Below are 13,608 nucleotides of genomic sequence, written 5' to 3' on the forward strand. Positions count from 1 at the left end.
GCAAAGGCACATAACCCAACCCTGAGGAGCCTTCGCCGGTCTCTTCTCATATCTTTGAATTTTTATTAGTTTGCTTCACAAAGGAAATATATGTCTTTGGAACTCTAATATCATATTGCAATCTACTGTCTTTTAATAACTGACTCAAAAATCTCAGTCTTAATATCTCAGGAATTATGGGGAGATGAGTAAAATCTAGAATTTAAAATCTAATTACCATAAAATATTCTAATTCTGGGTTAAAATTATGTTAGGAAGTAAATATAAATGTATTTATCCAGGAATACGATACCCCTTATTTCCACCATTGAGAAACTCCATGTCATCAGAATGCTTACCTTCTCTATCTTGAATTGTGAGCAGGTCTGATTGAAGGCATCTGCCACTTTGCTGTATTCTGGTTGACCAGGCTGTAGCTCAACCAGACAGACACGCTGCTGCTTCATATCACTCCAGTGTCCAGGGATCTCAACTGCAAAGTAGACATTTGAGGACACTCTGCACCCGGGAAGGCTCATCTACACAGTCCCCCTCCCTCGTATGCTTCAAAGAACCGAATAGCATGTGTGCTGTTGTTTTACAATCTCCTGATTCAATGTATTTAATACATTAATTATATTTCCAGGAGAATGTTTTTCAAAGCATAGATCACAGACCACCACAGAACCAACTGTAATGCTTATTAAAATACACACACATACACACACACACACACACACACACACACACACACACACTCCGATCAATTCAAAATCTCTGAGGGACTGAACCTGTGTCCCTTCATCTTCACAAGTTTTCATCATGCCCTGACAGGACTGCATATTCTGCTCAGTCTCTAATTTGTCATAATTCAATAATTTAACAATCAATTATTTCCCTGTGATGTTTTAAATAGTCACTATTGTCTTGTTTACAAATGCATGGATTTTTGCTAGAGCTCCCACCACAAGGCCATCCACATCGGTTCTTTTGTTATTCTCCACAACATCCTTAAGAGTTCAGTGGGTGGTGAGTTTTGCTATGTGGAAGCTCCATCTCCTCTTCTGCTAAACAAAATTTTATTCTTGCATTCTCAATGCCCCAGGGTTGGTCAGGGTGTGAGGAATTCATTCGTACTGATCTCCCAAAAGATGGAGAGAAGGTACTGAAAGGGAAGCCACTTTTACTAGTGTTCAGTGGGGGACTTCTGTGGTTTGAAGTCTGTCTCACCTCCATAGGAGACAAGCATTCCCTTCTCGGAAGCAGATCCAGTCACAGAATCTGAGGCTGCTTCCTATGTGTGTGTCTAGGAACTTTATTCTCAGGGCAGGGGAGGAAGTGACTTCTGGGAGATCCCGCAGGCTCCAGGGCCTCTCTGGGTACCAATCACAGAGGCAGAAAGTGCCCACTTTCTGACAGGCTGTCTTCTCCCTTTTGTTCTAAATAAAACCTTGGGCCACTTTTCTTTAAAGCCCATGGCTGTCCCTCTCCTGACTGGACAAGCCATTACCTCCCAGAACTGGCTCTAGGGAGCTTGTGAAATACAAACAGGCGAGGTTTGGCTATGGTACCACTAGGATGGTCATCCTCAGGATGTTGGGCTCACCCAGGCTGTATTTTCCCGACCTTAATGTAAACTCCATAAGTTTTCTATCTTAATACAAAAGAGTCACTTGAGTTTTATCGACTTGACTACAATTTTGATAGATATACAAGATAGTGTTAAGCCCAAAGTAAGTGTAAAATAGTGGAAAACAGCATGAAAGTTTGACTCACCTTGAGGTTTCGCGACGCGCTGAATTTGTAAAGTGTGTCCATTTGCACCTGTAGCAATGCAGGTTTTCACGTCCACCATGTAGTTCTGATTATTAATTTGGACATCAACTGTTTTTCCCTGTTTTTTTCTTGCCTCCTCCAATTTCATATTGGTTATTTTGTCAAAACTACGAAAGGTGTTATTGTCGTCATATTGCCACTCTACAAAGTCAGTGATATAATCTGCTCTGGATTCCTGCTCTTTGGCTGATCTAACTGTCTTGATCATTTCCTCAACTGCATTTCTAGCCTGTTCCACATCTCTGATAATTCCTGAAACCTTAATCAAAGGTTTCTGATGGTCCAAGTCCACGATAATATTCAAGTCCTTCTGCAGCTTATTCAATTCCTGATATTCCTTTTCATCAAAGTCTTTGATAAATTCCTCTGCGCTGCTGTAAAGACTCTGTTCCTTTTCCATCAGATTCTGTAGGCAGGAGATGGCGTTTTGTACACATGTTTCATTCTCACCACACACCTGAAAAATTGCTGATTCTGTTTTCTTCTCCAAAACCAAAGGCTTTCGTTTGGAGGAAGGTTGCTTTGAGAAGCCCAAAAATGCTAAAAAAGAAACACAAGGGAATGCAACAATTGTTTTGGATTTAAAAAGAAAAAAAAATATTTAGCTATTAGCTATTTCTCCCTTTCTTTCTCCTTTCCTCAATCCCTCCCCTTCTTCCTTTCTTTCTTCTTTTATAGTCGTTGTGCTATATATCAAATTTCTAGGAGTTATTAATCTTATAATTGGAAGTGTGTACCTTTTGAGCACCTTCACCCATTTGCCCACCTCCCACCACCCCACTTCTGGCAACCACCAATCTGTTCTCTGAATGTGAATTCAGATGTTTTTAGAGTCCACATACTAGATTTATTATACATTATTTGTCTTTCTCTGTCTGACATTTCATTTAGCGTAATGTCCTCAAGGACCATCCATATTGGTGCAAATGACAGGATTTCCTTTCTTATGATTGAACTAGGGGCCCGTTGCAGGAAGATTCCTGCAAGACTTCCGGCAGGCTTCCCTCCCACCACTGCCACCTCTCCAGCACCCTCACCTCTCCCGCTGTGACGGGCGGGGCACGCCCCGCCCCGCCTGCCTGCCACTGCCGCCGCCTCCGCGAGTGCCGCTGCCCACCTGCCCCACTGCGCCCGCGGCCACAGTCACCTCCGCAGCTGCGCGCTCCGCTGCCGCCACTGCGTGCCCCGACCCACTGCACCCGCCGCTGCCGCCTGTCACTGCCCGCCTCTGCGGCCGCATGCTCCGCCCTTGCTTTCCCTCCAGCAGCCGCCTTGCTTTCCACTTTCCCTCCCTCTTCCTTCTATGCTGTCTTCAGTATTCACTCCTCCCTCCCATCTTTGTTGGGTTAATTTGCATACTCGCTCTGATTGGCTGTGGGTGTAGAGAAGGTACAGTCAATTAGCATTTTTCTCTTTTATTAGTGTAGATAATATTCCATCACCAATGCAGGATTATGCCAAAAGAGGTTTATAGTTGGTCATATGGAAAATAATACCATAATTTATAAGTAATAATGCAAGAATAAACTTCACTTTCACATACTCACAACTATAAACCTACTTTTGCCCTACCCTGTATATACCACATCTTCTTTTCCCATTTATTTTGCCAATGGACAGTATGTTGTTTCCATGTCTTGGCTATCTCAATAGTGCTTCAATGAACATGGGGAGCAGATATCTTTCAGAGATAATGATTTCATTTCCTTCAGATAAATACCCAGAAGTGTAACTACTGGATCATGTGTTAGTTATATTTTTAATTTTTTTAGGCACCTCCTGCTATTTCCCATAGTGGCTGTGCCAGTTTACATGCCCAGTGCACAAGGATTCCCTTTTCTCCACATTTTTTCAACACTTATTTCTTGTCTTTTCCATAATAGCATTTTAACATGCATGAGGTAATATCTCATTATTTTCATTTGTGATTCCCTGATGATTAGTGATGCTAAGCACCTTTTCATGTACCTGTTGGACAACTGTATATCTTCTTTGGAAAAAATATTTCTATTAATATCCTCTATGCATTTTAAAATTGGATTTTTGTTTTTTTTTTTTCTATTGAGTTGTAGGAGTTCTTTATATATTTTTTATATTAACCCCTAATCAGGTATATGGCTTGCAAATATTTTCTCCCATTCAGTAGAAAAATATTATGGTTTTCTTTGCTCTACAGAAGCTTTTTTGTTTGATATATTCACACTTGTTTATTTTTGCTTTTGGTGTGTGTGTGTTTTTGGTGTCAAATCCAAAAAATTATTGTCAAGACTGATGTTAAGAAGCTTACCCCTATGTTTTCTTTTAGAAGGTTTATGGTTTCAGATCTTACATTCAAGACTTTACTCTATTTTGAGTGGATTTTTGTGTGTGGTGTAAGATAGTGGCCAGTTTCATTCCTTTGCATGGCTGTCTAGTTTTCCCAACACCATTTATTTTAGCACTAGAGGCCGGGTGCATGAATTCATGCACGGGTATGGTCCCTTGGCCTGGCCAGCGATCAGGGCCGATCAGGGCCTTCTCACCCAGTCCTGATCAGGGCCAATTGGGGCCGGTCCCCATGGGGGAGTCAGGGACCGCAGGAGGTTGGCCTTGGGAGCGCACTGACCACCAGGGTGTAGCTCCTGTGTTGAGCGTCTGCCCCTGGTGGTCAGTGCGCATCATAGCAACTGGTTGACCAGTCATTCAGTCGACCAGTCATAATGGTCACTTAGACTTTTATTTATATAGATATGTGCTACTGAAGTAGGTGCCCAACACTATTTATTAAAGAGTCTACCCTTTCCCCATTGTATATTCTTGGCTCCTTTGTTATCAATTAATTGACCATACATGCATGGGTTTATTTCTGGGCTCTCTATTCTTTTCCATTGATCTATGTGTCTGTTTTTATACCAGTACCCTACTGTTTTGATTACTGTAGCTCTGTAATATACTTTCAAATCAGGAATCATGATGCCTCTACCTTTTTTATTCTGTCTCAAAATTGCTTTTGCTATTTGGGGTCTTTTGTGGTTCCATACAAACTTTACAATTGTTTCTTGTATTTCTGAGAAAATTCCATTGGAATTTTGATAGGGATTGTACTGAATCTGTAGATTGCTTTAGGAAGTATGGATAGTTTAACAATATTAATTCTTACAATACATGAGCACATATTATCTTTCCATTTATTTTGTCTTCTTCAATATCTTTCATCAGTTTCTTATCATTTTTATCTTCTTGGATAAGTTTATTCCTAGATATTTTATTCTTTTTTATGCAATTGTAAATGGGATTGTTTTCTTAATTTTTCTTTCTGATAGTTCATTAAAGATTAGCTGATGCAAGGTGGACAGAAGAGGACAAATACTGTAAGATTTCACTTACAGCCCTAGCCGGTTTGGCTCAGTGAATGGAGCATCAGCCTGCAGACCTGAAGGTCCCCGGTGAATTCCAGTCAAGGGCACATGCTCAGGTTGTGGGCTCGATCCCCAGTAGGAGGCAGGCAATCCATGATTCTCAATCATCATAAATGTTTCTCTCTCTCTCTCTCTCTCTCTCTCTCTCTCTCTCTCTCCCCCTCTCCCTTCCTCTTTGAAATCAATAAAAATATATATTTTGAAAATCTCACTTACACGTGGAAGCTAAAAAAACAACAACTACTCACAGTCATAGAAATAGAGATCAGATTTGTGGTTACCCGAGGTGGATTGGGGGAAGGGAAATTGAAAAAAGAGGTCAAATGTACAAACTTCCAGTTACAAGATAAATAATTACCAAAGGTATAATGTACAGCATGATGACTATAATTAACATACCTGTATAATGTACATGAAAGCTCTTAATTCTAAGAGTTATCACAAAGAAAAAAATCATTTTGCTTTCTAATTTTAAGAGATGTAGGAGATGATGGATAATAACCAAACATATTGCAGTAATATATGTAAAGAAAAACCATTACGCTGTACATCTTAACCTGTGACATATATCAATTATATCTCAATAAAAGCAGGGGAAGCTAGTAAACTACCACAAAAAAATAATGTAGAATTTTAGCTATTTCTCATGCGACCTCAATATTAGGAACATGCATTTCATAAAAATCAACAACTCACATGCAATTTTGGACATTATAGACTGTGAGGGAGCCTGGGAGCCTTCTCTTTTTTTCATGTTGGCACAAAAAACATCCATTATTTGAGGCTGAAAGATAACAACTTTGACTTTTTTCACAGACCGGACAAGTCCTTTCTGGATAAAGTCTTCAATGGCATCCATTATGGCTTCAGCAACCTTGTCTGGGTCTTGTTGAGCACTTCCTGGAAAGGCAAATAAAAATGACTAGAAAAATAAGGATCCAGTTGGAAAGGGCTGAGGAATAAATTAGGGATTCCAATTCTCAGAGAATGTATCCACACAGCCCAAATTTTTCACCTCCATGGACTTTTCTAACAATCCATCAGCAAACACTTTTGAAGCCCTACATGCAGTGGAGAGTTCTTGTTCCAGGATGTCAAGAAGCCAACAGCCCAACAATGAAAAAAGGAAATCTAACTTTTGATGTCTGACGTTCATATCTGCTCTACTTAGCGGATTCCAGCTCATTGTGTTTCTCTGTGTTACAAAACATAGTTCATCTTTCTTGGCTCACTAGTGTTCTCAAAATATTCAAAGTAAAAGATACTAACACAGCCCTGACAGGTTTGGCTCAGTGGATGGAGCGTCAGCCTGCGGACTGAAGGGTCCCAGGTTCAATTCCAGTCAAGGGCATGTACCTTGGTTGCGGGCACATCCCCAGTGGGGGGGGGGGGGGTGCAAGAGGCAGCTGATCGATGTTTCTCTCTCATCGATGTTTCTAACTCTCTATCCCTCTCCCTTCCTCTCTGTAAAAAATCAATAAAATATATATTTTTTAAAAAGATACTAATACATATTGAATTATCATGCTCTTTAAACACAACATTTATTTATTTATTTTATTTATGTATTTTTTTTGCTTAATCATCACTTGACTTTACCCAGTCCTTTGTCTTTGGGGACTTGATTTATTCTAAGATAATTTTGTAAGACACCTAGAGCTCTAAGCTATTTGTTATCATCTATACTCTTTTACATGCAAGTTATCCTTAAACCTCCAGGAAGTCTTTCTACACTTGGTGAGATTTTAGCTGACTAGCAGGATTCAAGGTTACCATCTGAGCGGGTCATCTCCTAATTAAGCATGCTCCATACCTTTTTTCCCTCCAGCTTACTGCCTTGGTAAGGTCTTGGCAAGTTCCTTGTAAATTCGCATAAAAAACCATGGAAGCAGTCCCACATGAACAGCAGCTATCACATTGGGTGGGGGAAGGGCAGGTAACAAAGTAAAAGTCCCCTGACAAACCTGGTGTGATAGACTAAGGGCCCACTAGGTTTATCCCCATTGATGGTGCCCACCATTATCGCAGAAATAAGATAGACTTGGCTCCGTGGACAATTGTGGGAATGTAGACAAACCCCACATAAAACTAACCAAGAAGGTTTGTTCAGGTTTTTTGGTTTTGTTTTTAATGAGATGAGCAAGAAAAAAGGGAAATTCTCCTTTGCAAAGCTATGGTTATCTCATGATAGTTAGAAGAATTTAAATAGGAGTGTTTAGATACAGTCACTCACTTTCAACAAATATTTAATGTGTCCCATCAAAAGGTAGATGCTCACTTAGGACACATGGCATATAGTATGTAAAGATGAGTGGTGTTCAATAGGTGAAGTATGGAAAACTGAGGTAAAGCCTACAACTGTGTAATAGGGGTGTGATATGTGCAAGCTCACCTGGTGTGTTCAGGGAAATAGATCTGTTTTGGGGAAAAATAAGTCTACAAGGCCTACCATGCCAGTGGTGGGGGGATAGGAGGCACTGGGGCATAGAGTGCAGGTCTAGATAGGAGGCTATAATAAAAGGTTAGGCAAAGACAAGAATTGAAGAAAAAGGGGTCAGAGCAAAGAGATATTTAGAAAGTCAGGAAGACCTAGGGATCAAAAGCCTGTATACCTGACCTTTTGTTCAAGTATACATGTACCTTCTTTTCCCATTCACACACCTTCATGTGTATATCACGGGCACCCAGTACTGCGGTTGTTTGTTTACATGTCTGTCTCACAATGAGCTAGATGCTTCTTGTGGACTGGATCCTTTTCTTGGGCATCTTTCTATCCTCCAGGCCTCAGCACAGTGCCTGGCACATGGCAGTCACTCAGAAAACATTTAATCGAACTAATCAATAAACTAATAAACATGGGAGTGATAAAGAGGGTAGAGTCAAGGACTCTAGGTAGAAAGTGATGTAATCAGGGATATAACAGGAACGTACGGTTTTGGGGGAGATGACAGTGAATTGGGTTTGGAGTTTTCATTGAACTTGAGGTGCTTGCAGGAATCACTGACCACCCATTCTCTCCCTGAGGGCAGCTATCTATAGGTACTAGGTAGAGGGCTTCCTTTACAGCCAGAAGCTGTCTTGATCCCTCCCAGTCAAACTCAACTCATAAACACAACTAAGGGAGGAAGCGTCCCCATCTGTTTGTCTAGGGACCAGCTCCGGTGGTGATAGAGATAGGTAAAGATGATAAGCAAGGAGATCCTGCTAATGTGCAGTTATTTGTGCAGAACAACACTGCCATCAGGGCATCAGGTCGATAGAAGAAACAAAAGGTTTGCAGTAATGCAGAAATACTCAAACATGCATACATATGTATACAAATCTACACCAGCCTCATTGCCTTGTTTCTTTTTTGACTCTACTTAGATATGCCCCTGGGCTGCCTGCTTTTTTGGCCCAAATAAAGTAAAGGTACAAACACAAGACCAGAATAAAGAGGAAATAGCGAATGGAGACAAAGACTAGACAATCATTAAGGGGTTCCACAAGACATGACAGGTGATAGATAGATAGATAGATAGATAGATAGATAGATAGATAAATAGATAGATAGATGATAGATAGATAGATACATAGATAGATAGATGATAGATAGATAGATAGATAGATAGATAGATAGATAGATAGATGATAGATAGATAGATAGATGATAGATGATAGATAGATAGATAGATAGATAGATAGATAGATAGATAGATAATAAATAACATGTTGGCTGATGTGCTAGGGTTGGATGACACTACAGGGGGATGAAAACATAAATAGGCAATAAATTATACCTTTATAAATAGGAAAGTAATAAAGTAGACATAGCATTCCATTTGGAAACCTTAAGAGGAATTATACAAATCAAAACGTGGGACACGGGATTAGAAGAAGGTCCAGAATGTGACAAGGATGGGTGAATTTACTGAGGCTAAACTTTCGTTGGAGGGCCTACCAGGCCAGCGCAGACATTCAAACTTAGAATCCTGAGCAATGGAATGATCAATCCAGTGCTGAGTGTTCCCTCTCGGGAACCAGTCAACTACATTCCACTTCAAGCCTGAGGGAATTTCCCTACCCTGACCAGCTCTCTTAAGGGAGACCAAGCAAAAATTCCTAATCAATGCATAGAACTCAATGCATACTAGTAGATCTCAGATTCCTGGGAAAATAGCTCAAAATGCATAACCTTAGTAATGATAAACCCAAAGCCCATCTTTGTATATGGAGAATCAATCACTCATTCATTATATAGTCAGAGGAAAACAGGAAACTTGAAAGAGGCAAGGAGGCTGAGAAGAGAAAGGTGGTGAGTTGTGTTTCTGACCCATTACAACCCACTGGGTTAAGGTGATTGAAAGGTTTCTGTGCAGAGATGCCCTAAGGCCAACCTGCACAGCCACTGCTCAACAGGTGAGAGAAGAGGCTTGGCAATGCTCACCTGGGAGTCAGTTACAGGGAGGTGGAAGTCGATGCACTGATGTTCTCCTTGGAGAGGGGTTGGAGGGGAAGGTTAAATACTAAATAATGGGGGATATAGAAGAGATGGAAAAAGAGAAAGGAACAGGTGAAAAGAGAAGGAGGGATGGCCATTCTTTCTCTCTGCTCCTTTCCCTTCCCCTTTCTTCTCCTCCATATTAGAGAGCAGATGTCTTGCTCATTCCCTCAGTGACTGCCTTGGGGTGAGGAAGCTGCCCTTCCTCAGACTCAGCATCAACTACATTCAGGTCAGCAGGAAAATTAAGGGAAAAGGGACACCTAAAAATTTAGCCTTGAGAGGCTACCAACCTGTCCCAATGGCTGGGAGGCAAACGGTCGAGTGATTCAATTTTTCACACTCTTGCAAAACACAGGTAACTGATCTCTTGACATCAGCTCCACCAATGACATGAATAATATTCTTGCACTTCAGTGCTCCACCATCAGTAATTATATAACCATTGTTGTGCTGTTGAGCTAAGAAACACAAAACAAAAAGATGCAAAATCAGATGCTGTTTACAAAGCAAAATGTCTGCTATGGCAAGTAAAGCATTTTGTGCCAATAAGAGACTCCTGAAATACTACCTCTGATGAATCTTTCTTGCCTACTTTCTCTTTTAGCCATGATATCACTTTTCACTCCTCTTCATTTCTAATTCTCTATGAGTGGAATTCTTTAGTAAAATGTATAATTTTAAGATTAATATGTTGTCTCCCTCTCCACAGCCTCCCACATTCAGCCTTCCACTTATACTTTAGGACCGAAAAGCAGCATTGTGTCTTACCTAGGCGAGAACATTCTATTTCCACATTTTGTCCAGCCTTTTCCAAAATTGCTTTGGAGACCCCTACATGAGAACATCAACATATTTACAAACATGTGTAAGAAATCAATACAATACACTTGGATCAGAATGATTGTCTCATTATCTAAATGCTTTCCCCATCATTAAAGGAATTTTACAACCTGGGCATTTCTGATCACAAAGAAGAAAAATTCATGAAATGACAGTTACCAATTATAAGAAACCATGTCAAAATAATTTTAAACTTATTAATTCATATTATTAAGCCAAAGTGGTAGAAACCAGTTTGGCTATAGCAACTGTAGAATGGTTTGGTTATAGAAGCCCTCCTTCATGGGATCTACTGTGACCATTGCTATAGCAAAAATCCTACAAGTAAAGTACCTGCTTTGTGATCAAATGTCTTTGTTGTTGAATTTACAATCACATCTGCCTCTTCTTTAGCAATATCTCCAGTGGCCACCTGGAAGGTGATGGGGCCAATTTTCATTTCATGTACTCCTGAAGCAGGGCTGGTAATAGTCCCATACAAACCTAAAAAGAAAAAAGAAAAAAATGGAGTTAATAATCAAGTTAACAATAGCAAGAATGACTTAAGTCTCATGCTCCTCACATGTGTCCCTCCCATACTTCCTCCCTCTGCATACCAAACCCTGTATCTCTAGCCTCTGACATGGTCCTGACCCTTAGCCTCAAGGATGGTCTGTTTCTGAAAAAGCATTATAAAATACCAGTTACCTGGTGCACAGATTTGTTCACATTGAAAGGAAATTAATTAGAAGGAGCCTAGCTAGGCGGGACTGGGCAAGATGGGTTGTACATACCCTGGAGCCAACCTCCCCAGGTCCCTCCCAGGCCAGCCACACCTGGGGCAGCGCTGTGACTTGAAGGGCATCTGCAGAGTGAGCGGGGTCCCTTTGGTAGGTGGGTCCCTCCGCCTGGTCTGCGGGGATTGGGCCAAAATTAGCTCTCCCACATCCCCCAATGGGTCCCAGATTGTGAGAGGGTGGTTCTGGGGTGACAGACCCCGGAATCAGGCTCCCTAGTCTCTGGCTCTGGGCGGGTGTGTCACCTGAGAACCACTGCTGCCAAGTCACTGCAGCTCGGCAGTTCCTACATTGAGTGCCTGCCCCCTGGTGGTCATTTCGTACATCATCGCTACCCATCAGATGGTCTGACAGTTGCTTATATATAAATATATATAAATATAAGTAAATAAATATAAATAAAATATATATATATATAAAACATATTAAACGTGGGTTTCTTGTGCTGGCCAAGGTGAAGTCAGTCCACAAGAGCCTATCTCTCCACCTGAGTACAATTAAAACAAGGGGCAAATACAATATCTACTGACTGAGGACTGAAAAGTAAGAACAGCAGGCAGATTGGGGAGGAGAGTCAAAACCTGAAGAGGCGACCTGTAAAGAGGGCAGTTTTGAAATTTTCCTCTTGTCTCTCCCAGCTTTGGAACTGCACAAGGAGCACAGGCAGCAAAACGCTCAGAGGATCCCTGCGTGGGGCCAGAGGATTGAGAAAAGGGGGCCCTGTGAGCTGAAGTGTATGGCAGGGATCTTCCTTATTTTCCTTATTTATTTTTTTAAATCCAGCCCTACCCACAAGGTGACCCCAGTTGCAGAACTCCATAGTGGCACCACAGGGAGTTAAAGCTCTTAGAGACGTTCTGTATTTCTGTCCAGAACATCCAGGGAAAAGGGCCCTTGTGGTCTGAAAAGTGTACGTGGCTGGGTGTGGGAAATCCCTGTTATTTTTCTCTTTCTCTCTTCTCTCTCCCCACTTTGCCTAAGGACAACCCTGATCACACAAAGTTATGTGGTAACAGATCAGGCAACTTAACCGCCAAGAGAACACTGTCTCTGGGGAGAGGCCTAGAAAATGGGCTCCTGCGAGCCAAGAGTGTGAGGGGAGTTCTGCTGAGGGGATAGCTGGAGAAGGTGACCCCTGTCCTGTGACAAACGGGAATAAATCCTAAGCCCCCCCCCCGGAGCTGCACATGGGGGAGCCGTCCCCAGCAGCACAGCAAAGGCCCTGAGAACTGAAGTGACATGGGAACGCTGCCCGTAGAAGGTGACACAGAACTGTTAGGATGAACTTAACTGCCTGACTGTCTGCTAAAACAATTACCATTTTCCAGGAGATTTTTAACAAGACCCAAGTGTCACAACATAAAAATGAAAATAACCAGCCTATTATCCAAAACTGCTTGTCATACAAAGAACCAAGAAAATGTGAGCAGTTCTCAAGGGTAAAGAAACTCAATATAGATGCTTATGTCAAGATGATCCAGATGTTGGACTTTTCAAAGACTTTAAAGTATCTAATATAAGTATGCTCCCTGAAGTCAAACTAAATATATTTGAATGAATGGAAATGATTTTGAATGAGTGGAAAAATAGGAGTCTCTGCAGAGAAATATAAATTATAAATTAAGAATCAAATGGACATTTTAACAACACTTAAAAATACAATATCTGAAATTTTAAAGATTCATTGAATAGACTCAATAGTATTCAGAGAAATGAGTCTGTGAACTTGGAGGTAGATCAATAAAAATTATCCAATCGGAAGAACAGAGAAAAAAAGATTAGAAGGATAAAAAGAACAGATCCTCAGGGACTGGCAGGATACTATCAAAAGGTTTAACATTCATGTTATTGAAGCCCCACAGGAGATGAGAGAGAGACAAGTGCAGGAAAACTATTTGAATAAATGACTGAAAAATTCCCAAATTTGACGGAAGACATACCTATTGAGATTCAAGAAGCCTCAGAAAACTCCAAATAGTATAAAGCCAAACATGTAACAGCAAATTTGACAGAGAAGAAGTATTTGGTTGGTATTGTCTCTTTAAATGTGTCTATTTCCAAAAACACAGGTCACACCATCCTTAGAAAATAGTAGCCTCATCACTACTTAAATCCCTCTGTACAGATCATCTAACTTAGATTGCTTAATCTTCCGCTCAAGATTGCACAACCATGGCCAGTGTCTTGCATGCCTGCGTGTATGGAATATGATTTAATGTCTCCTTTCTCACAAATAGATTTTTTTCATAAAAAATGGCATCTTTCACTTATCATTAAGTAGTCATTTAGCAACTAG

At 40.9% G+C, this 13,608-nt stretch overlaps 1 protein-coding gene across 2 annotated transcripts in view; it reads right to left on the minus strand.

Moving 5' to 3' along the window:
• LOC307093826 (protein mono-ADP-ribosyltransferase PARP14-like) overlaps window positions 1-13,608 on the minus strand; it is a 67,142-nt gene that overhangs the window by 9,527 nt on the left and 44,007 nt on the right. For both annotated transcript variants that reach the window (XR_013813003.1, XM_079762099.1), the window contains exons 10-15: window positions 10,870-11,019; window positions 10,465-10,527; window positions 9,987-10,154; window positions 5,910-6,113; window positions 1,756-2,355; window positions 339-472 (exon numbers count right to left, since the gene is read on the minus strand). Coding sequence is in view for 1 of the 2 variants with exons in the window: in XM_079762099.1 (XP_079618225.1) it covers window positions 339-472; window positions 1,756-2,355; window positions 5,910-6,113; window positions 9,987-10,154; window positions 10,465-10,527; window positions 10,870-11,019 (1,319 nt within the window). In the remaining variant the exon portion in view is untranslated. The remainder of the gene's footprint in view (window positions 1-338; window positions 473-1,755; window positions 2,356-5,909; window positions 6,114-9,986; window positions 10,155-10,464; window positions 10,528-10,869; window positions 11,020-13,608) is intronic.

This window comes from Cnephaeus nilssonii (assembly GCF_951640355.1).
Source record: "Cnephaeus nilssonii genome assembly, chromosome: 3".
In the NCBI taxonomy this organism is placed as follows: Eukaryota; Metazoa; Chordata; class Mammalia; order Chiroptera; family Vespertilionidae; genus Cnephaeus; species Cnephaeus nilssonii.